This window comes from Saccoglossus kowalevskii, chromosome 2 (genome assembly GCF_978046115.1).
Source record: "Saccoglossus kowalevskii chromosome 2, keSacKowa6.1, whole genome shotgun sequence".
Taxonomy (NCBI): domain Eukaryota; kingdom Metazoa; phylum Hemichordata; class Enteropneusta; family Harrimaniidae; genus Saccoglossus; species Saccoglossus kowalevskii.
In genome coordinates this window covers 4,240,082-4,265,057 of record NC_140642.1, presented here as the reverse complement: position 1 = coordinate 4,265,057, position 24,976 = coordinate 4,240,082, and the positions used below count along the sequence as shown (strand labels likewise).

The 24,976-nt window shown below is 36.3% G+C and overlaps 1 protein-coding gene across 1 annotated transcript in view; it reads right to left on the bottom strand.

Moving 5' to 3' along the window:
- LOC100369166 (DNA polymerase delta catalytic subunit-like) overlaps positions 1-7,637 on the bottom strand; it is a 29,496-nt gene extending 21,859 nt beyond the window's left edge. Inside the window, exons 1-5 of the mRNA XM_085508018.1 lie at positions 7,548-7,637; positions 5,641-5,838; positions 5,384-5,485; positions 4,533-4,799; positions 827-998 (exon numbers count right to left, since the gene is read on the bottom strand). Of these exons, the coding sequence (XP_085364144.1) occupies positions 827-998; positions 4,533-4,799; positions 5,384-5,485; positions 5,641-5,815 (716 nt within the window). The 5' untranslated portion in view covers positions 5,816-5,838; positions 7,548-7,637. The remainder of the gene's footprint in view (positions 1-826; positions 999-4,532; positions 4,800-5,383; positions 5,486-5,640; positions 5,839-7,547) is intronic.
- Between the last annotated feature and the right edge of the window lie 17,339 nt (positions 7,638-24,976).

Sequence of the window (24,976 nt, the reverse complement as noted above, 5' to 3'; positions counted from 1 at the left end):
CAACCACTGCCACCACCACCAATGTCATGTCGAATGTGATTCAACCACTGCCACCACCACCAATGTCATGTCTACAGAGATTCTCCCAGTCACCACCACCGATGTCATGTCTACAGAGATTCTCCCAGTCACCACCACCGATGTCATGTCTACAGAGATTCACCCACTGTCACCACCACCGATGACATGTCTACAGAGATTCACCCACTGTCACCACCACCAATGTCATGTCTACAGAGATTCACCCACTGCCACCACCACCGATGTCATGTCAACATAGATTCACCCACTGCCACCACCACCGATGTCATGTCTACAGAGATTCACCCACTGTCACCAACACCAATGTCATGTCTACAGAGATTCACCCACTGCCACCACCACCGATGTCATGTCAACATAGATTCACCCACTGCCACCACCACCGATGTCATGTCTACAGAGATTCACCCACTGCCACCACCACCGATGTCATGTCTACAGAGATTCACCCACTGTCACCAACACCAATGTCATGTCTACAGAGATTCACCCACTGCCACCACCACCGATGTCATGTCAACATAGATTCACCCACTGCCACCACCACCGATGTCATGTCTACTGTGATTCAACCACTGTCACCACCATCGATGTCATGTCTACAGAGATTCACCCACTGTCACCATCATCGATGTCATGTCTACAGAGATTCACCCACTGTCACCACCACCAATGTCATGTCTACAGAGATTCAACCACTGACTAAAACATTACCATGGCAATTCAATATCGCACAAGATTCAAGTTATCTACCATACTTTTTGTTGATAGAAAGAATACATACCTAATTTCAAAATCAATATTACTCTCGTAACTTTGGTAACCTTTATTTGAATATGGGGGAATCTGAAGTCCACCAGTCTCTAATATCCTCTTGGCAGGAGCTATTAGTTTAGGCAATGCTACAGTTATTTTCAGAAATGGTAATTTCCTATTTTCATGGAAACCATAAATACCTGATGGGAAAATAAAAGAACCGCCATATTTAAAATTGACATTTGGACAATGGAATGTTAACTCATTTGCCTCAACAAACTTGTAAATATATTTTATACAAGTCAAACCCTGTGCCTTAATAATACTAACCTTGGGCTAAAAAGTTGTGAGTTGTCGTCTGAAGATTTGAAAAAAACGCTGGCTGACTTTGTGTCACAACTACATATCCGCCCTGTATTCTTCAATCAATACGTAATTTTGGTCTTTTGCTTTTTTCTTAACAACAAATACAGGGTATGGTATAGCACACAGAGCATGCTGGCTCTGGTCTGGTACCATGTTGCCCTTACCATGATACAGTGCAAGCTGGCTCTGGTCTGGTACCATGTTGCCCTTACCATGACACAGTGCATGCTGGCTCTGGTCTGGTATCATGTTGCCCTTACCATGACACAGTGCATGCTGGCTCTGGTCTGGTACCATGTTGCCCTTACCATAACACAGTGCATGCTGGCTCTGGTCTGGTACCATGTTGTACTTACAATGACAGTGCATGCTGGCTCTGGTCTGGTACTATGTTGTCCTTACCATGACACAGTGCATGCTGGCTCTGGTCTGGTACCATGTTGCCCTTACCATGACACAGTGCATGCTGGCTCTGGTCTGGTAAAATGTTGTACTTACAATGACAGTGCATGCTGGCTCTGGTCTGGTACTATGTTGTCCTTACCATGACACACAGCATGATGGCTCTGATCTGGTAAAATGTTGTACTTACAATGACACAGTGCATGCTGGCTCTGGTCTGGTACCATGTTGCCCTCATCATAACACAGAGCATGCTGGCTCTGGGTTGGTACCATGTTGCCCTTACCATGACACAGAGCATGCTGGCTCTGGTCTGGTACCATGTTGCCCTCATCATGACACAGAGCAGGCTGGCACTGGTCTGGTAACATGTTGTACTTACAATGACACAGAGCATGCTGGCTCTGGTCTGGTATCATTTTGCCCTCACCATGATACATAGCTTGCTGGCTCTGGTCTGGTACCATGTTGTCCTCATCATGACACAGTGCATGCTGGCTCTGGTCTGGTACCATGTTGCCCTTACTATGACACAAAGCATGCTGGCTCTGGTCTGGTACCATGTTGGCCTTACCATGATACAGTGCATGCTGGCTCTGGTCTGGTACCATGTTGCTCTTACTATGACACAAAGCATGATGGCTCTGGTCTGGTAAAATGTTGTACTTACAATGACACAGTGCATGCTGGCTCTGGTCTGGTACCATGTTGCCCTCATCATAACACAGAGCATGCTGGCTCTGGTCTGGTACCATGTTGCCCTTACCATGACACAGAGCATGCTGGCTCTGGTCTGGTACCATGTTGCCCTCATCATGACACAGAGCAGGCTGGCTCTGGTCTGGTAACATGTTGTACTTACAATGACACAGTGCATGCTGGCTCTGGTCTGGTACCATGTTGCCCTTACCATGACAGTGCATGCTGGCTCTGGTCTGGTACCATGTTGCCCTTACCATAACACAGACCATGCTGGCTCTGGTATCATGTTGCCCTTACCATGACACAGTGCAAGCTGGCTCTGGTCTGGTACCATGTTGTCCTTACCATGACACAGTGCAAGCTGGCTCTGATCTGGTACCATGTTGCTCTTACTATGACACAAAGCATGATGGCTCTGGTCTGGTACCATGTTGCTCTTACCATGACACAGAGCATGATGGCTCTGGTCTGGTACCATGTTGCTCTTACCATAACACAGACCATGCTGGCTCTGGTATCATGTTGCCCTTACCATGACACAGTGCAGGCTGGCTCTGGTCTGGTACCATGTTGTCCTTACCATGACACAGTGCATGCTGGCTCTGGTCTGGTACCATGTTGTACTTACAATGACAGTGCATGCTGGCTCTGGTCTGGTAAAATGTTGTACTTACAATGACACAATGCATGCTGGCTCTGGTCTGGTACCATGTTGCCCTTACCATGACACAGAACATGCTGGCTATGCAGTGTTCTCCCCACATAGAACAAAGCATGGCGGCACCGCCATGCTTGGCGACCCGGCCGCCACGCTTGGGCTCGGACCGCCATGCTTACAACTTCACCGCCATGCTAATAGGATGCATTGTTTACGTCCATTTGACCCGCTCACACGTAGCACTGCATAAATTATCACCGTCTACGCCACGGTGGTTTGAACTTGCCAGGACAAATTAAACATTCCCATTGTTAAACACGTGTGAAGTACAGACGCTGTCAATGGGGAACAAATTGTCACTCAAGTTGCAAACACCGAGATGCTATATGACAAAACATGTAAAGGAAAAAAAGGTGATGCCGCCCGGCTAAAACGTACAATCACCGCTAGCACAGCACAGAAACGGAAGCGTGTAGAAACACGGAAACGGCGTGAGGCTGGTTTTGATGAGTCGTGGAAAAAGACATTTCCCTGGTTAAGGTCAATTGTTCAGGTAAGATTTCGTAATTTTAGAAATAAAATGCCAGTGTATGTATGTTTTGCCGATCGTAAGAACACCGAACATGGTAGGCCTACACCGATTTCAATCAACATCTTAGACACGAGGCTGGTATAGACACAACATGAAAAAAAAAACATCACTCGTTACTGTCAACTTTTTTTAGATTATTTATGGATATCTTCATAGATTAATGGGTACGCGTATGTTATAATTTGTCCAAGCAAAAAAAAATCGAATTTTGTAATCTTCCGGTCACATGTTGACCTGTGTAGGTATTTCCAAGATGACGGCCTGTCAACCTCTTGCGAACGACAGCTGCTATCATCACGCGCTATGATCGATGGAATCCCGATTTGTATACATAATTCTATCGTTACGTTTTAATTTTAATTGAATAGTGACCTCATGTTTTTTTCCCTCGAAATTCCCGAGTCTCCTTGTCGTTGACCTGACAAAACCAACATGTAAACAACATGTTTTGCAGACGAAATGCTATCCATACGGCACTGGGTTCCCGATCGTGGCACAATTCAATCGTTATGTTTACATTTATTTGAACCTCAATCCTTATTGTTTTTTTTTTATTATTTATCATTTTTTCCCACTAGGAATGTTGTGCAGTTAATGCTCAAAGCACAACATGATTGCAAAGAGTGGATCTTCTTTATGGAACAAAGTCCCGTGCAAGTCTATGACGATCGAGTTTAACTACAGTAAGGCAGCCAATGTTTGGAGCACAACAAAGTCAGAAGTCTGGTACCATGTTGCCCTTACCATGACACAGAACATGCTGGCTCTGGTCTGGTACCATGTTGCCCTTACCATGACACAGAGCATGCTGTAAGCATTAATTTAATAATAAACATGCACAAGTTAAATAAATGGTTAGTCAGTCACTCATTTTTGATCAGACCGTGAATCTAAACTGTGTACATATGCCAATATATTGATTTTGTGTAGAGCTTCAATAAGATTTAACTATGGAGAAAGAATTGGTGAACATGGCTTTTAATTAACAGATAAATTTGATAGATATCAACTTACTTTCTTTAACACATGGATCGACCGCTAGAACAGCATGACTGATGTTATCTTTGTTAGATCTCATGTCCTGGATGACAGCTTGGTTCAACTTTTCAAGAAACATTCGACAGTGTTCAGATTTGAAATCCTTTGGTGCTGGCACATAGAAGTATGGGGAGAAGCCATGGATATGACAAAGTACACTATTGCCTTCTTCTGTAATCCCAAACATACGTACTATTGGAACTGGTCCTATTGTGGAGCCGGGCATCCCCTTCAGAGGTTGACCTAAAAGGTAATCCATATAATTTAGCAGACTAGAGATGAAATAAGGCAGTATGACAACTTCATTCAAACATGTTCAGTGTTACTTTCAGTGGTAGCATCACACAGAACAAACATGCATGCATGTAGTCATAATACAATTAGAATAGACACGAATAAAATCCACAAACAGTTGGTATAGCAAACTGCTATGGTGTTCAAGTGTACTGGATTACAAAGAATTGTCATTTGCTTTAAAATAGAGATGCTCAATTCTATGTCCCCTATTGTATTGTGTCCTTTCAGTCAGTTTGTGACAGATCTACCACATTTATTTGTCTCAACCATGGTATTGCAGGGCTCTCTTAGAATAGGTCTGTTTGCAAATATCATCCGTGAATTCCGGAAATAAGGCAATAATAATAATTACATCATTTTCTATTATGAAAGTTATTTTTGTATGAAATTCAACAATATGCAATACAACAATAGAACACCAGTTTTAGAAATAATTGTTTTTAAGTCAATTGCTTCATGTTGTGAATCTGATCACACCTAACAAATGGATATGTTGAAAGTTATGATAATAATTTGGTAATTTGTCTTACCTAGGTAATGATCAACATCAATCTGTTGAAATATGATATTATCTGTTTTCTCATTCAACAGTGGCGCTGGCGGTCTTCCCCATTTGTTGTCAGTAAAGGATTCTATAAAATGACAATCAATGTCCAATTTATTTTTACATTGTAACTCAGAACTGCAGAAAGATATCCGAATGTCCAAAAGGATAGCCTGATGGAAACAAAATAGTACTACAGTCTAACATTGCACCACACTAGATCCAATAATACTCAATACATACCAGTACTCAAAGTAGAATTCCCATTAGTAGATCCTTGACTTTGTGATTTTTCTGATTCCTCTTTTTCTAAAGAAGCTAACTCTTCTTCAAAGGCAGATGGTTCATCTTCAGTGTCAACTTTTGACCGTTTTCTTGCTGCCGCAAACGCAGTTCCAGCTTTTCTTTTTCCGTCCATGTGATATTCTAAATTACTTGACACTGAACAATTACTGGTTAGTTAACATCAGAAACACTGATTTTCTGGAGTTAGAATAATATACACAATCTTATAAACCTCCTTTATAATATGTTAGCAAGGAAAAATAAAATCTCCTTATTTTGAGGTAGACTTTAGACTGAATAACAACAATTATTTGAGAAACTGTGATGTCCTATTAATTGTTTTAAAAATGACATGCAATATTTTGTGTTATTTAATCCATACAATGCTATATCTTGTGATTGTTGGTCACTTTGTTTCTATAAACTGATGTAATCATTATCGTTATTGACAACTCCGTGTGGAATCGGCATCTTTTTAATTGTTATAGCAAATGTTCAGGCGAATCCATTGCAAAATGTAGATAATCTAGATGTGTAGATTCAATATTGTATGCAAATTTAAGACTACAGATTCAAATTTATTCAGTACTTAGGACACATATCAGTACTTAGGACACATATCAGTACTTAGGACACATATCAGTACTTAGGACACATATCAGTACTTAAATACTGTAAAATCTGTATTAGAAGCCGCGGCTTCTATTAAAATTGGTACAAAGCAACAGAGGGGATGCGGCTTATATTAGAGCATCTACACATATGAGAAATGATGAATTTTTGGTTCTCAATTGTACAAAAGGTTTGGGTGCGACTTCTATTAGGGATGCGGCTTCTAATACAAATTTAAAATTTACTTAGTTTTTGATATATTTGTCAATAATTCGGCAAAGGAAATATTTTGATTTTTGACAGTAATCCCCACATCAAATATTTGGATATTCAGCAACAAGCATGAGAACAGATCCTGGAGTGCGCATACTGTTTATTCTGGCTCTCCAATGCTCTCATGGAATATGCTGCTCCTTTTCACACTCGTAGTATTACAAGTAGCAATGTTTACATTTTCTCAAGTAGAGAATTTGAGAAAAATATAAATATTGCTCTAAGCAATACTAAATATTATTTCTGTTATTAGACATGAATTACCTCCAATTAATCTGATGGTGCAATGACAAGAACTCATAATAACGATGATAGTAAGTTTATTTTTTAAAAAAATTACTAAATCATTGGCATTGCACATTCATTGTTAGCATGCATAATAAGCATATGATTCATAAGCATATTCTGTAAAATCATGAATCTTCTGTTATTTCATGCTCAGAGTTTGTCATGGGATAAAACACTTATCTGATAACACTTATTTGTATAACTGGTTAATATTCTTGACATCATGGGCTGTAATGTGTACTGATATTTGGTTTGTGCTTTCAATACTAGCCCATGATTTCACTCATATTAACCAGCTTACAAACAGTGATATCACATGATAACTTCATAATATTTGAAAGGTATACAATTGCACAGTTGGTAAAATCAAAGACACATAAATACAGTAATATAAAAAAAGCAAACTATAAAGTAAATCTATGATTTGGAAATTAAATTCCCAAGATGGTATCCACAAATGTATCACAACACAAAACAGACATTGCGCCAAGGGATGGCGATAAATTCATTCTAATTTAATTATTTTCTAACTGTGATTTTGCTTGTAAAGATGGTGTTGACCCCGGAGAAAGATCGTAATTCGGTCATTCATGGGTTTAATTTATATATCCAGTACGAACTCAGAGTTATACGAAGATGCTCGACTTGATATGAATGCAACCATTGCATGCGCAGTATTATTGGGTTCTTACCTTCTGGGTTCGGTAATAATAAAATCCTCCGTGACGAGGAGCACAGAGATGGTATCAATACTTCTATTTCCGGGGTCTTCGAAAATGGCGGGAGTTCAACGAGGGTATGACTGCTTAATAAGGTTTATGTTATTTCTATGACTTTCTTACTGAGCCGACAAGATAACTAGTACAATGAACGTCATCAATCGTACGTTTACAGCTTACAATAAAAAAGTATATAAGACCGAGTACATGTAATTCTTGTAAAGTTATTATATCCACTAAACTAAGAGACAGTAAGTATATATCCTTGTCTTGTACCACAGTCACAACTACAGGGCTGAAATGCAAATAAATCGATCAGAAATATGTAACACTTTTTATAACTTTTAATTATAAAATCAAAAAATCGTTACACAAGTTTTGAAAAGTCTCAAATCTCACCAGAGAAGTGCCACACACAATCTGATTAAAATAAGATCCTGGTTAGGTTAATTTTTTTTTTTTTTTTTTTTTTTTTTTTTTTAAATATAATTACTATTATTATTTATTTTCATTATTTACTATAATTATTATTAATTTTAATTATTTTTTGACGTTACAATTATTTTGCCGCAAGAATGGTTTTGTTCGTGAAAGCCAACCAGGATCTTATTTTAATCAGATTGGACACACACGATACCAATGGGCATAAGTAGAGCTATTAACATTATGCCACAACTAGGACAAAGTGACGGATTATTTTCATGAAAGAAAACCTGTGTTTTATTTATGTTGCTAATGGTATTTGTAGACTGGCCCAGCTGTGGTGATTTTTTTCAGTTAAATAATAATAATAAAAAAATGGATTTCGCGTTAACACCTCCATTTTGCTATTTTTTTTATTTAATTTTAAATTTAAAAAGAAATAAATCGCCCAGACTGTGCCAGTCTGTGGTATTTGTTATAATACCTGTTCTATTCTAAATTATTTGCTTTCTAATCTCAGCTTTACAAACCTGAATCAAAAATTTACGGTCGTCACTGGAATAACCAGTCTAGTTACCTTGCCGGTAAGCCTTTTGCCCATACACCAAATAAACTTGAGAGGAAGATAAACAGATTATGAAATAACAAACATGTTTAAATATTTAAATTTAAGTTTATTAGTCAACCAGAACCTGTGTACTACCCACACTATCGTGTCGCTGACGATGTATGTCGAGTGGTGGCGCTAGCACCCAGGTGCTCAGCATACTAGACATAATTGCTCATTCAAAGTTAGCAACGTGTTAGCATGCCTTCGTCACGTACGAATATGCATATTTTTCCAGAAAATTCGATACTGACATCCAATATGTGTACATGGAGGGGGAGGGACACGCAGTGAATAAAATAGTCATCCTATTTTAATCACAGATTAGAGTATTGGTACGTGTGTACCTGACAGATCATATTATACTTTCACGAAGAGAGCCATATTTCCCAAGGAAATTCAGTCATTTTACTTTTTTTAAAAAGGCTACGGTGTAGTGCTCGTTTCTTTAACATACAAGAATACGGGCCAAGTCTCTTGTGTTTCTATTAGTGTAATATGTCTTCTTGGAATCGCCATGAATCGTAAGTTAAATTTAAGAATCATAATTAGTCTGAACTTTAAATATAACGTGGCATGGCGATGTTCATTCGGAATCAAATATAGATATATATTCACACTTGAATTTGTGTAATAATGTATTGGATACATGATATTACGATAATTGTATTAACACATAACAACCCTTAGAAGAGATGAAAAGGTTTACAATTAATGGAAATAAAAGTACACATAATATAATTTAAAAAACGAAAAATATGACAATTAAGTTGTGTGTTGCTGTCTAAGTTGTGTGTTGCTGTCTAAGTTGTGTGTTGCTGTCTAAGTTGCATACGTACTGATATGAACATCGCAAGCGGTTTTGACACGTCATCGCTGCCCATAGAATATTCAAATTTATTTTTAATTGAACATTACCGAGAAAGGCGTCACACCAAGGCTCATTGGCGGAACGTCTGGTTATACAGAATAATTACCAAAGATTATTTTTAACGACTTCCATTTTCCATACCTCTGTCAAACATATATATATCACGATCAATCATATATATATATACTAGTACATGTATATGACGAATTCAGCCACAATTGACATGTGAGCTATTAGGTTATCACGCAATTCCAAATAATCACGTATGTCTTAAAAGGTGTATTATAATATACACAGAATTCTGGATTGTGTTGTTTAAAAAAAAAAATGCAACAATTTGTTCAACATCCACGTATGCCATTGGAATTTCCTTGATTACCAAGGTGACGTCACCAAGATACAGTTGTTTTAATTCTTGGAGACTTACGTTTACTATGTGTTCACCCACAGTCCCTCCAAAAAGAGGAAGGACTGTGGTTCACCAAACATTGGCGGATTTAGATGAGGGTCGAGGGGGCCGCGGCCCCCCTTATTTTCAACAACCAACAGGGCTTCGCGCCATCGGCGCTCGCCAACTTGGCCGTAGGCCAACTTATCGGCCCCCCTATTCCAGAATTCTAGATCTGCCCCTGCCAAATCGACTAAAACCTTATCAATTATTTATAACACGTGGAATTCATATATTGACTTATCCATTAACACAACATAGCAGTAAGGTCACTAAAAATTACAAAGCAATAAAACAATTGAATAACAATGAAAGATAAAAGGTGGATACAAATTACAATACAATAATACATTACAATATTTATATAATTACTCTCCCACTATGAGGTGTTACTATCTTATTTTATTTTAATTTCACCATTTCTGAAAGTCATCTTTTTAACGCGTGTCGTATAATGTGGACTCGGGAAGATCTTTATCAGTATAATACGGACTCGGGAAGATCTTTATCAGTATAATACGGACTCGGGAAGATCTTTGCCAGTATAATACAGACTCGGGAAGATCTTTACCAGTATAATACGGACTCGGGAAGATCTTTATCAGTACAATGCGGACTCGGGAAGATCTTTATCAGTATAATACGGACTCGGGAAGATCTTTACCAGTATAATACGGACTCGGGAAGATCTTTATCAGTATAATACGGACTCGGGAAGATCTTTGCCAGTATAATACAGACTCGGGAAGATCTTTACCAGTATAATACGGACTCGGGAAGATCTTTATCAGTACAATGCGGACTCGGGAAGATCTTTATCAGTATAATACGGACTCAGGAAGATCTTTATTAGTATAATACAAACTCAGGAAGATCTTTACCAGTATAATACGGACTCGGGAAGATCTTTATCAGTATAATACGGATTCGGGAAGATCTTTATTAGTATAATACAAACTCAGGAAGATCTTTACCAGTATAATACGGACTTGGGAAGATCTTTATCAGTATAATACGGACTCGGGGAGATCTTTATTAGTATAATACGGACTCGGGAAGGTCTTTATCAGTATAATACGGACTCGGGAAGATCTTTATCAGTATAATACGGACTCGGGAAGATCGTTATCAGTATAATACGGACTCGGGAAGATCTTTATTAGTATAATACGGACTCGGGAAGATCTTTATCAGTATAATACGGACTTGGGAAGATCTTTATCAGTATAATACAGACTCGGGAAGATCTTTATTAGTATAATACGGACTCTGGAAGATCTTTATCAGTACAATACGGACTTGGGAAGATCTTTATCAGTATAATACGGACTCGGAAGGATTGTTATCAGTATAATACGGACTCGGGAAGATCTTTATCAGTACAATACGGACTCGGGAAGATCTTTATTAGTATAATACGGACTCGGGAAGATCTTTATTAGTATAATACAGACTCGGGAAGATCTTTATCAGTATAATACGGACTCGGGAAGATCTTTATCAGTATAATACGGACTCGGAAGGATTGTTATCAGTATAATACGGACTCGGGAAGATCTTTATCAGTACAATACGGACTCGGGAAGATCTTTATTAGTATAATACGGACTCGGGAAGATCTTTATTAGTATAATACAGACTCGGGAAGATCTTTATCAGTATAATACGGACTCGGGAAGATCTTTATCAGTATAATACGGACTCGGGAAGATCTTTATTAGTATAATACGGACTCGGGAAGGTCTTTATGAGTATAATACAGACTCTGGAAGATCTTTATCAGTATAATAAGGACTCGGGAAGATCTTTATCAGTATAATACGAATTCGGGAAGATTTTTATCAGTATAATACGGACTCGGGAAGATCTTTATCAGTATAATACAGACTCGGGAAGATCTTTATCAGTATAATACGGACTCTGGAAGATCTTTATCAGTATAATACGGACTCGGGAAGATCTTTATCAGTATAATACGAATTCGGGAAGATCTTTATCAGTATAATACGGACTTGGGAAGATCTTTATCAGAATAATACGGACTCGGGAAGATCTTTATCAGTAAAATACGGATTCGGGAAGATCTTTATCAGTATAATACGGACTTGGGAAGATCTTTATCAGTATAATACGGATTCGGGAAGATCTTTATCAGTATAATACGGATTCGGGAAGATCTTTATTAGTATAATACAAACTCAGGAAGATCTTTACCAGTATAATACGGACTCGGGAAGATCTTTATTAGTATAATACGGACTCTGGAAGATCTTTATCAGTATAATACGTACTCGGGAAGATCTTTATCAGTACAATACGGACTCGGGAAGATCTTTATTAGTATAATACGAACTCGGGAAGATCTTTATTAGTATAATACAGACTCGGGAAGATCTTTACCAGTATAATACGGACTCGGGAAGATCTTTATCAGTATAATACGGACTCGGGAAGATCTTTATTAGTATAATACGTACTCGGGAAGGTCTTTATGAGTATAATACAGACTCTGGAAGATCTTTATCAGTATAATAAGGACTCGGAAAGATCTTTATCAGTATAATACGAATTCGGGAAGATCTTTATCAGTATAATACGGACTTGGGAAGATCTTTATCAGTATAATACGGACTCGGGAAGATCTTTATCAGTAAAATACGGATTCGGGAAGATCTTTATCAGTATAATACGGACTTGGGAAGATCTTTACCAGTATAATACGGACTCGGGAAGATCTTTATCAGTATAATACGGACTCGGGAAGATCTTTACCAGTATAATACGGACTCGGAAAGATCTTTATCAGTATAATACGGACTCGGGAAAATCTTTACCAGTATAATACGGACTTGGGAAGATCTTTATCAGTATAATACGGACTTGGGAAGATCTTTACCAGTATAATACGAACTTGGGAAGATCTTTATTAGTATAATACGGACTCGGGAAGATCTTTATTAGTATAATACGGACTCGGGAAGATCTTTATCAGTATAATACTGACTCGGGAAGATCTTTATCAGTATAATACGGACTTGGGAAGATCTTTATTAGTATAATACAGACTCGGGAAGATCTTTATCAGTATAATGCGGACTCGGGAAGATCTTTATTAGTATAATACGGACTCGGGAAGATCTTTACCAGTATATTACGTACTCGGGAAGATCTTTACCAGTATAATACGGACTTGGGAAGATCTTTATTAGTATAATACGGACTCTGGAAGATCTTTATCAGTATAATACGGACTCGGGAAGATCTTTACCAACTGGTATAATACGGACTCGGGAAGATCTTTACCAGTATAATACGGACTCGGGAAAATCTGTATAATACGGACTCGGGAAGATCTTTACCAGTATAATACGGACTTGGGAAGATATTTATTAGTATAATACGGACTTGGGAAGATCTTTATCAGTATAATACGGACTCGGGAAGATCTTTACCAACTGGTATAATACGGACTCGGGAAGATCTTTACCAGTATAATACGGACTCGGGAAAATCTGTATAATACGGACTCGGGAAGATCTTTACCAGTATAATACGGACTTGGGAAGATATTTATTAGTATAATACGGACTTGGGAAGATCTTTATCAGTATAATTCGGACTTGGGAAGATCTTTACCAGTATAATACGGACTCTGGAAGATCTTTATCAGTATAATATCTGTTCTTTGTACGAATCTCAAAAATTGATTTTGCCACAGCCCCACTACAAATGGACAGCAGAGGTAGATGCACTCACACACGATCATTTGTGGTACATCAACAACATACTATTACACATGAGCAATTCATTAAAGGCCAGTCTCAATACCAGACAGTAACTGTTTTTGAATGAATTTGCAGCTTTTGCTTTTGTTGTTGTTCTTTTTTTGTTTTGTGTATGACCACTTTTATATTCTCCGGGAGATATTAGGAGTTACTAAATATTATTATTAATATCATAACATCCGGTAACATGATGCACTGGAGGTCACACATGCTGGCATTTTCTGCTACCGCTGTCACATAAAAGCATGTCCAATAGAAACTATTAAACTATTTTTGAACTTCAACTTGTGGTTAAGGTGAGTATAATTCAGAAATTCTCATTGATAATGACTTTGTACTTTACTGAGGTACCAGGATGTGTCACATTGTGTTGGGGGGGGGGGGGGGGGTCATGCACGAGGTCCATGATAACGATACGATATATTCCAACTTCCATCTTGATTCTATCAAACCCCACCTCCACCTCAGCAAATACGCATCAGGTCCATAGCGCCCTCAAGCTCATAAAAGCAAAAGCACCAATAAATGCTCGATTGGTGGCTCACTTCAACAATATATGACCCTCTCGCTTTCCATAGACGACAATGTAAACACTTGAAAGGCAAAGATATGCTTTGATACCTAGTATAATAGTAAATAGTATCACCACACTTAGAAATAGAAAGCCTCTAAATCAACCACATTGATACTGGCATTCTCTGTGGAGATGTTGAACCTACAAATACCCATATAGATAGATATTTTATTTGACACAAAATTTAGTATGAACAAAAAAAATATACAATAAATCAATGGTCAAAAAAAACACAAACAAAACAATAGACTAAACTAAAGCTTAGAAATAAAATCAATAAATTTTCCCAAGCAATTGACAATGAAGCTATCTTTAGTGCCTAGCAAGCACTTGAATTTCTCAAGAGTTGATAAATCATGAATGTTGCCATCATAAATTTCTAATTCTGTTTCAAATTTAGTACGAGCTTGAACAATCTGACATGTGAGTAAAACATGAAATTCATCACCAATTGTCTGTTCATTACATATAGAACAAAGCTGGAGGTGTATTACAAGTTTTTCAAATGGCAATGAGTGAGTGGAAATCACAGGTAGCTCAGGAACTATGATTAACTGTACGCACTCCCTATGAGCGGGTGGGTGGGGGGTGTATCGGCTGGTATATACGGTAGTGTAAGAAATAGTCTATTTCTTACACTAGATACCAGCCAATAACCCCCTCCCCCCCTCCCCCGCTCATAGAGACTGCGTGCTACAGTTGATTATAGTTCCTGGGCTCCCTGTGGGAAATGCGAAACTTAGTGAAGCTGAATCTATATTGCACATTTTTGATTTGGTCTAATTATGGTTCAAATTCAAAATTTAGTATAAATACCGTTGGCAACCAGACTTTATTATAGTAAATTTGTTTGAATTTGGTTTTTAATTCTAATGTGAGATTCATCACTAATTTTAGTTAATGTGAATAATCTTTTAACAAATGCTGTCCGAGAATTACCATTCATTTTATTGTCAGTATTGAAAGCACAGTCCAGAAGATGATTATTTTTAATTGATTTTAGCCTTTCATAATATTTCAATATTTGTGAACTAATGTCAATAATGAGAGGATAGCCACCAAGTTCAGCTCTAGTTGCATTGCTGCCTTAATATTTACACCTAAAATCTGTTGTTCAAAATGTGTTTTTCATAAAACAGATTTGGGATAAAATTGTTGTCAGTTATTTCTTTATTTTTTGTTTTAACAAGTTTGAAAATAAAATCCCCCTCCCCATATCTCAGATCCATATAATAAAATGGGTAGGATTGTACTGCGATATAACTGATTAGCATTTTTTGGTGAGACTATATAATTGTGTAGGCTAAGTGTTGTAAAATTACCACTACTTTGAAAGGTGATACCTGAGTAGGTATAAGTAGAAACAACTATTACCTCCCAGGTAAAATTTGCTATCTATCTTTCTTCCCCTGTTATTAAAAATAATAATTTTAGTTTTGTTAATATTAACTCCAAGTCTCTATTTGATACAGTAGCTTTTAATCTTGTAGTCCTGTACTTGTGTTTGAAAAAATGACACTATCATGTGCAAAAAGTAGGCAATTAATATTGGTGCCATTAAGACTGACAGACTCAGATTTTTTAAAACTGTCAGATAGGTCATTGATGTAGATGTTAAATAATAATGGGCTTAAGTTGTACCCTTGTTTAACACCACTAGATGATACAAATGGTTTGGTGCACCCCTGACCAGTCTTAATAGCATACTTTTTTTTTTTTTTATTCAACAAATAAATTTACAGAGACAAGTACAAAAACAAAAACAGCCAACGCTGTATGCCAACAGCTACTTATAAAAATATAAACTAATACGCTAAGTATTGCGTTTCTGAATAGGACACTTTTGTCATTGAATCTGTCAAGACGTTTTTCTAAATTAAACACTTTTTTAATTTTACAAATGAATAGTCTGAAAGAGAATACTTTTCCGTCTTGTCTACAATCATATATAAATTGTTTTGCAATGATTATAATGTAATTCAAAATAATGGCATACTTAGTATTTGAATACATTGATTGAATCAAATTAATACATTTTTCTGTCACTCCTGCTTTTCCTAATTTAAATAATAGACCTTCACGCCAAACACAATCAAAAGCTTTGCGTAAGTCAACAAAGCAGGCATAAAGATATTTCTTGCCAATGCTATTTGTATATTTGTTTATAATTGACTTAAGGATGAAGTTGTTGTCTGTTTTCCTCCTATTCTTTCTAAATCCAAATTGAGAATCTTGTAAGAAATCATTATTGTTATGAACATTTTGACTCCTAGTATGAATAATGCTGTTGACAATTTTAGATGTACCATTAGAAAGAGCTATTCTCTTGTAATTATTGATATCAGAAATGTTTCCATATTTGTGAATTGGGACGATATAACTTTTCATTTATAACAGAATCAGGACCTGCTGATTTACCAAGTTTTTTTTGATAGCTGTAATGATTTCATTTAGTAATTTGTTTATCAAGATCTATAATAATAATAATAATAATAATAATAATAATAATAACTTTATTACGCCGTATTGTGAAATTACATCTCAATTTTAGCTAATTATGATAAAAGTATAACAAAAAGAAGTAACTAAATCACATAAAAAAGACACAACTACTACTAGGTACAGTACTAATAGTGCTTAACTGTGTTATGTTACCATAACTGTATTTACAATAACCCTTAGATACAAATGTAAACTTTCATCAACCTGCATATTTTTTTTTAAAAAACATTGAGCAAATTATGTTAATTATAAAGATCTGGATTGTGATAGAAAATGGTCACACAGAATGGTCACATAGTCCTAAATATGAAAATTGTTTTTGTGGCAAAATGCACTTATGTCAACACTCGCAATTTGCATAAAAAATACTCAAAGAAAGCTTAGAAAACATCCTGTGTGCTGAGAGTACTGGAGACACATTGAAATTAATTCAAAATTTAAGATTTGCCTTTCAAACGAGAAGCTTGGCAACTTGTGAATCTCAAATAGCAAACAAATATTCCAATGAACAAAATGAAATATTATACAAATTAAAGGGCGGTAGTCGTTGCGCCATGCATGCGCGAGATATATGGGTCTCATATAAACAAAGATGGCGACTTTTACTGTTGCGCAGATCAACGAGTACAAAATGGGACGTTACCAAGCTTTAATTAGGTATTTTTTAGGTGATTGGAAGGTATCGAAGGACGGTAATTAGTGCAAGTCGCACCCAGGTCAAACCTTGTACTTGTGATTTCTATTAGAAGAGCACATTGGATTGTGGGGAAATCAATGTTTATCAACACAAATGTCGCACATGGGCAGCGCAACAACCACCGCCCTTTAAGCAAATATTATGCATAAATGTAGGTCTGTATATTATTTCTGGGCGCACATGTACACAGTTTCATTATAATGTGATGATTAATCCTAACTAAATTAGTGGAAAGCTGAAAAGTAAATTATTACGCAAATTTGGTAATTATTATGGATGTATATAAATCCAAAACTAATTAGATCGTTGTTAGAGTATATATGTACCAAGATTCATTGAATTAAGATAAGTACTGTCACAGACCATCTATGTACAAAGTTTCATTGAAATGTGATTTCAACCAAAAAATTATGAATTATTATGCAAATTAGGTAATTAATATGATCTGATTTTAACCCAAGACTGAGCAGGTCTGTGCATTGTTCTAGAGCATCTATGTACCAAGTTTCATTTAAATGAAATAGTTAGTAGTTGTGTATCAGTGTAAAAGCTGAAAATTGGCTAATTATACAAATTATGTAATAATATGCATAGATTTTTACCCGAAACTAATCAGGTCTCTGCATAGTTCCAAGTTTCATTGAAAAGTAATAATTAAAATTGATTAATTATGCAAATAAGGTAATTTAAATGGATATTAACCTGTGCTTGTCCCATGACATCTATGTACTAAGTTTCATTGAAATGTGATTAGTACTCGAGAAATCAGTGGAAAAGCCAAAAATTAGGTAATTAATATGCATAAATTTTTACCCATAACTAATCAAATCTGTGCATTAGTCCAGAGCATCTATGTACCAAGTTTCATCAAAATTCAATGAGTGGCTCTTTGGATCATCCATCAGTGGAAGATATCACTTTTAATTGAATTTTCTCATATATTAAAACAGTTATAGATGTGTTTCACTACATCATTTATAAAGTCTTCATTTTAATTGTTTAACATATTAATAACTGCTCATTGTTTTTGTTGTTGAGTTTTCTGAACAAACATTCTCTTTCTTTAGTGGATAACTGACATGACAGCAAGAAGCGTTTTCAATTTCTTTAATTTCACAAACATTTTCTATCAGAGTTTAGTACATTATTGTATTGTATTGTATTGTATTCCCATTTTGATCTGTATGTAAGCAATGTGCACTTATCCTCAGTTTGGTCGATATTTTTAATTAAAAACAGATTTTTCTTTAGGGAAGGGAAATACTTGCAAATAGCAAGTATTTCTTTAGAGAAAAATCTGTTTTTAACTTTCTTTATGTTCTCAGTTTATTTTTATGGTTTACACATTTGTCATTGTGCATAAATTCCTTACATCTTTTCTGGAATTGAGCTTTTTCACAAATGTCTTTATAATCTGTTTTCCAGACAGTTTAATTCATCCAATATTTTATCATTTGCTTAGTGGTTTTCTATGAAAGAGGATATCTCCCTAGTTCAAGTAAACAAGCTAGATTTGGAGCCCTGCTATTCACCTCCAGCAAACTAAGTCTTGCAAAATTTTGTGTGGAGCTTTTCCATTTGAGCTGCAAATAAGGTTACACAAATCATTCAACCAAATTTCTGACAATAATAATGTAGCTGATGAATATTTTAAACATAGTTGGTGCTGATTGATGAATATTTTAAACATGGTTGGTCATCACCCATGATAGATCCTTATTGTTTTCATTTTTGGGTAGCCAAGGGAGGCTAGTCTCGGTTAAACCTATGTTTTGGGAACTGCCTTTTTGAGATGGGAAGGGGTCTTAGTAGGTTCTACATTATTAAGATCTCCAGCAAGCCAGCCTACTGCTTCTTTCAATCCACCTCATTCCCTGTCCTTTTGACAGAAAGTCACCAAGTGTACTTTCACCAGATCTTACAGATATAAGGTTTCATCTTGTGGTCTTGACTTCTAGGACTATCTTGTTCTGGAAAAGCAATATTTGTGTAGTATAGGATGTCCCCAAACCATTTTACATGTAATTGGATTGTACAGTAGTACCCTTTCAACCAGCATTTTTTATTCTAGGCCTGTCTTTGTTCTAGTACTTATGTAATCCACGAGTGATGTCAGTACCAAGCTTGAAAGAAATCGTTCAAGGCATGCCAAATTTGATTGCATGGTCGGTTTGAAGGCTAAAAATAGCCAACAGTCTATCAAAAATCATTGAAACAAAAATCAACACACCAAAGTATACTATATTGTATTGTCTTTGCACCTGCTTTCAATAAAATAAGTCAAGAAATAATAAGAAAAGACACAAGGAAATAACATAAATCATACAAAAACAGAAATGGAAAACTGCCTGGGAAAATCAAATGTTGGTGTTTCTTTGGACAAAAAATGGTCACCCATCAGTCATTTTGAATCAAATCACAAAACTGACGTGCTTCCAAAATGTTTCATCAAAATCCAAAAATAACTGAAGACAACATTCATTCATTATGTCATTATGTCTACCATATTTAAGCCAATTATGTAAAAATATGAAGGCATACTTGAGAAACAGTTGATGACATGTTCAAATGTTAATCTTTTGGACAAACATTCTAACTAGTCTGTCAAAGGCAAGAAAAATCAAAAAAAAATCACCATGACTTGTCTTAATTAGTACCAACTTTGAACAAAATCAGTCCAGGTATGTCGAAGATAAGACGATGGACGGACGGAGACAGACACACGTACAGATGGAACCCAAAATCCTGGTATCAGACTTCTTCCAGCTGGGATTATAATACGACTAGATATATATAGATATATGTCTAGTCGTATTATAATGTGAATAGATTGTATAATTTTTACATAAGTATTGAAAGATGATTCAATAGTCGCGATAATCAAAAATTAGTTCTCGTAAAAACACAATAAAAGGTATTTGTCAAATGGCCATGGATTAAAAAAAACTTATTTATTGACAAATGAAAAAAAGGTGCCAGAAACTGACAAATTAACAATTTTATTGAGAGTGAGTAATAACTTGAACAAGCCGTTAGGCTGATTTTTTTCGAGTGTTGCCATGGTAATGTTACTATAGACTCAAAAACAAAATAGTAACTGTAGGCACACGTACTCAAGCAAATTATAATGGCTGTTGCCATGGCCATGGTGGGCCAGGTATTTTTTTCAGATTTTACTGGCTAACTAGATTGAAGGTGTCACACCTCCATGCCAGGTTTGAATGAAATTGGCCTAGCTCAAAAAATCCCCAAAGAGTTAAGACGTGAAGGGTACACATACACACAAAAGTGAATATAAGGGCAATCCTAGCGAAGTGGGCCACCAAGAAAATGGTATATTATATGCTGGAAGTCTGGACTCATGAAACAGCTTTAAATAGTATGCTAATGAAATCCATTGTTTTTAGTCTGTCACTCATCTTTAGTATCTGAAGGTGCAGTGGAATGTTTATCCACAAATTAACTTTGTATGGCTATTGTCAGTTGGAACTATATCAGTGAAGTCAGTGGAATATGCGCACATGTTTACTTTTATAGTTATGATCTGAAGTGGAGGCTGCCTTTATTCTCTAGTCAAATTCATACAATATCTAAACCATGTTAGTTAACATAACAGTATTTATTTACCAAATTCTTAATTAACACTTAAGTATGGAAAAAAAAGTGAAACTCTGCACTAAATACAACATAGTCAATTTGGAGCAATACCGTAATAAATAAATAAAATGTATTATGGGAGAGAACCTCCCATTGTAGAAAAAAAAAATTATCAATATTAGAGATTGCTCAAAATACTTTGTTTTTCATTGAGGGCCAGGCAAATATTAGGCTCTTTTGACGCATGAACATGAACACATTAGTATCATCATTGCAAAACACCTACTACCGAACATACGAGTCTTTTATCAAATTGGATCAAATAAAAGCAAGAGAAATTGAATATCTGATTAAATGATTTTACGAGGAAGCTACTGAATGAGCAGGTGGTTTGTGGTTGAAATCAACATGTAGTTTGCTATATATGCATGGTTGAGGTGCAATTCCTACAGGTTATTGGTAGTCAATGGTCTGATTGTCATACTTTAACAAAATAATACTGTGAATTTCTGCAGTCCCATTGTGGTTTTGTGTTATCACTGCATAGATATGTACATGTTATCACTGCATAGATATGTACATGTTATCACTGCATAGATATGTACATGTTATCACTGCATAGAGATATGTACATGTTATCACTGCATAGATATGTACATGTTATCACTGCATAGATATGTACATGTTATAGTAAACATTCAACCACAAATCATTGCTTTGCTCATTCAGTAAAGTGACAATAGAGAATCCAAAAAGTAATATTACTGATAATACTAGGAATAAAAGCAACTACCATTCAATAAAGTCAACAAACACAAAACATTTGATTTGTATGTTTTATTCATTTGATAGGTGTTACTTGATATAATGTTTCGTAAGTTGCGATAAATTATTTCATCATTACAAATCATTTTTTTATTTTTTTTGGTCTTGGTCTTCATAACTACTTATTCTGCATCACACACGCTGTTGTCCTTGACTACAGATGATGATGGCGCGCCAACAGTGCTTCATTATCTTCAACATTGTCCACTTCAGCCACAGTAATAATCTCTTGTACTCGTGATGATGACCCAACAACTTTATTATCTTCGTCCCGACTTATATTTTCTGCTTGTGATGATGATGACATAGTAACGTCTGCATTAACTGGAGCAATCTCACTTGCACTGTTTGTGGTCGCTGTATTCTTCGTATCAGATGAATGCCTGCTTGATTTCTTAAACAGACGACTTAAACGAGATCTGATTGAAGTGCGACTTGATCGTGGTTTACTTTGATCCTCAACATTTGTAAGGGAAGATTGCTGGTTAGTTGCGCTTGAGGTGTTAAAAAGCTCTGTCACATGTTCCACACTACTTCTATTTATAGCATTTTCTGTAGCAGTTTGTAAGTCAATGATGTTTGTTTTTACTTCAGGTTCAACTTTAGAATTTTTACGAGATAATCTAAACAAGAGACTAGGACGACTTGAGGAGGTAGGTGATTCAGGCTCAGAAAATGTCTCCATTTGTATAGCACTTTTTTCTTTCTTGATGGTATCACTGGAAACAACGACATTAGAACTCAAAGATGAAACTTGTTCATTTGAATCAATCAAGACATCTTGTTGCGACTTTCTTGCATCAGGCTTTCCATCAACTGAAGCTGGATCATGGGATGTTGAAGATATTTTTCGTGATGATCTTGACAGAGTCTTTGATATTCTCTTCAAGAGACTGCGGCGACTTGATTTTCTAGATGAAGGTTCAGATTTGTCAGAATCATTTCTGTGTTCTGATACACAAGCTTTCATCATTTGTGCACCATCATCTTTGCTGATTTCTTTATCAGAAATAGCTTTAGAGCTAAGGCTTACAGCGTTTGATAACTTAGACGTTGTTGATATATTGTCACCAGAAACAGCTCCGAGGCCAGCTTTCGGTAATTTTGATTGCTGACTGGTCTTTGCATCAACTTCCATATTGGATTTATTAGACGTTGTTGATACATTCTCACCAGAAACAGCTCCAATGCTAGCTTTCGGTAATTTTGATTGTTGACTGGTCTTTGCATCAACTTCCATATTGGATTTATTAGACGTTGTTGATACATTCTCACCAGAAACAGCTCCAATGCTAGCTTTCGGTAATTTTGATTGTTGACTGGTCTTTGCATCAACTTCCATATTGGATTTATTAGACGTTGTTGATACATTCTCACCAGAACCAGCTCCAATGCTAGCTTTCGATAATTTTGATTGTTGACTGGTCTTTGCATCAACTTCCATATTGGATTTATTAGACGTTGTTGATACATTCTCACCAGAACCAGCTCCAATGCTAGCTTTCGGTAATTTTGATTGCTGACTGGTCTTTGCATCAACTTCCATATTGGATTTATTAGACGTTGTTGATACATTCTCACCAGAACCAGCTCCAATGCTAGCTTTCGATAATTTTGATTGCTGACTGGTCTTTGCATCAACTTCCATATTGGATTTATTAGACGTTGTTGATACATTCTCACCAGAACCAGCTCCAATGCTAGTTTTCGATAATTTTGATTGTTGACTGGTCTTTGCATCAACTTCCATATTGGATTTGGATGAAGTTTTTCCATTCACACCAGAAATAACTTTGATGCTAGCTTTCGATAACTTGAATTGTTGACTGGACTGTGCATTAACTTCCATATTGGATTTTTTAGACGTTGTTGATACATTCTCACCAGAAACAGCTCCAATGCTAGCTTTCGATAATTTTGATTGTTGACTGGTCTTTGCATCAACTTCCATATTGGATTTTTTAGACGTTGTTGATACATTCTCACCAGAAACAGCTCCGAGGCCAGCTTTCGATAATTTTGATTGTTGACTGGTCTTTGCATCAACTTCCATATTGGATTTATTAGACGTTGTTGATACATTCTCACCAAAAACAGCTCCAATGCTAGCTTTCGGTAATTTTGATTGTTGACTGGTCTTTGCAATAACTTCCATATTGGATTTGGATGAAGTTTTTCCATTCACACCAGAAATAACTTTGATGCTAGCTTTCGATAACTTGAATTGTTGACTGGACTGTGCATTAACTTCCATATTGGATTTAGTATTTCCACCATGAACAGCTCCAATGCTAGCTTTTGATAACTTGGACTGTTGACTTGTCTTTGCACCTACTTTCATATTTGATTTAGAAGATGTTTTAGTAGTTTCACCATAAACAGCTCCTAGGCTAGCTTTTGATAATTTTGATAGGTGACTGGTCTTTGCAATAACTTCCATATTGGATTTGGAGGAAGTTTTTCCATTCACACTAGAAATAACTTTGATGCTAGCTTTTGATAACTTGAATTGTTGATTTGTCTTTGCATCAACTTCCATATTGGATTTATTAGACGTTGTTGATACATTCTCACCAGAAACAGCTCCAATGCTAGCTTTCGATAATTTTGATTGTTGACTGGTCTTTGCATCAACTTCCATATTGGATTTATTAGACGTTGTTGATACATTCTCACCAGAACCAGCTCCAATGCTAGCTTTCGATAATTTTGATTGTTGACTGGTCTTTGCATCAACTTCCATATTGGATTTATTAGACGTTGTTAATACATTCTCACCAGAAACAGCTCCTAGGCTAGCCTTCGAAAACTTGGATTGTTGACTGGTTTCTGACTCAATTGGTGATAGCATAACTGAATTCCTGTGATTCATCACAAAATGGCTGGACATTTGGACAATTTGACTCAATGGAATTGGTGATGGTGGCCTTGGATTACTAGATACAGCATCAAAATCATGAACTTCATCTTCCATGCCACTATCTTCTTCTGCTTCTACTTCAGATTCAGAGTCAGAAGGTAGAATTTCAGGCTTTTCAACAATAATAGGTTTTGAATGCCCTGGCAATTTAAA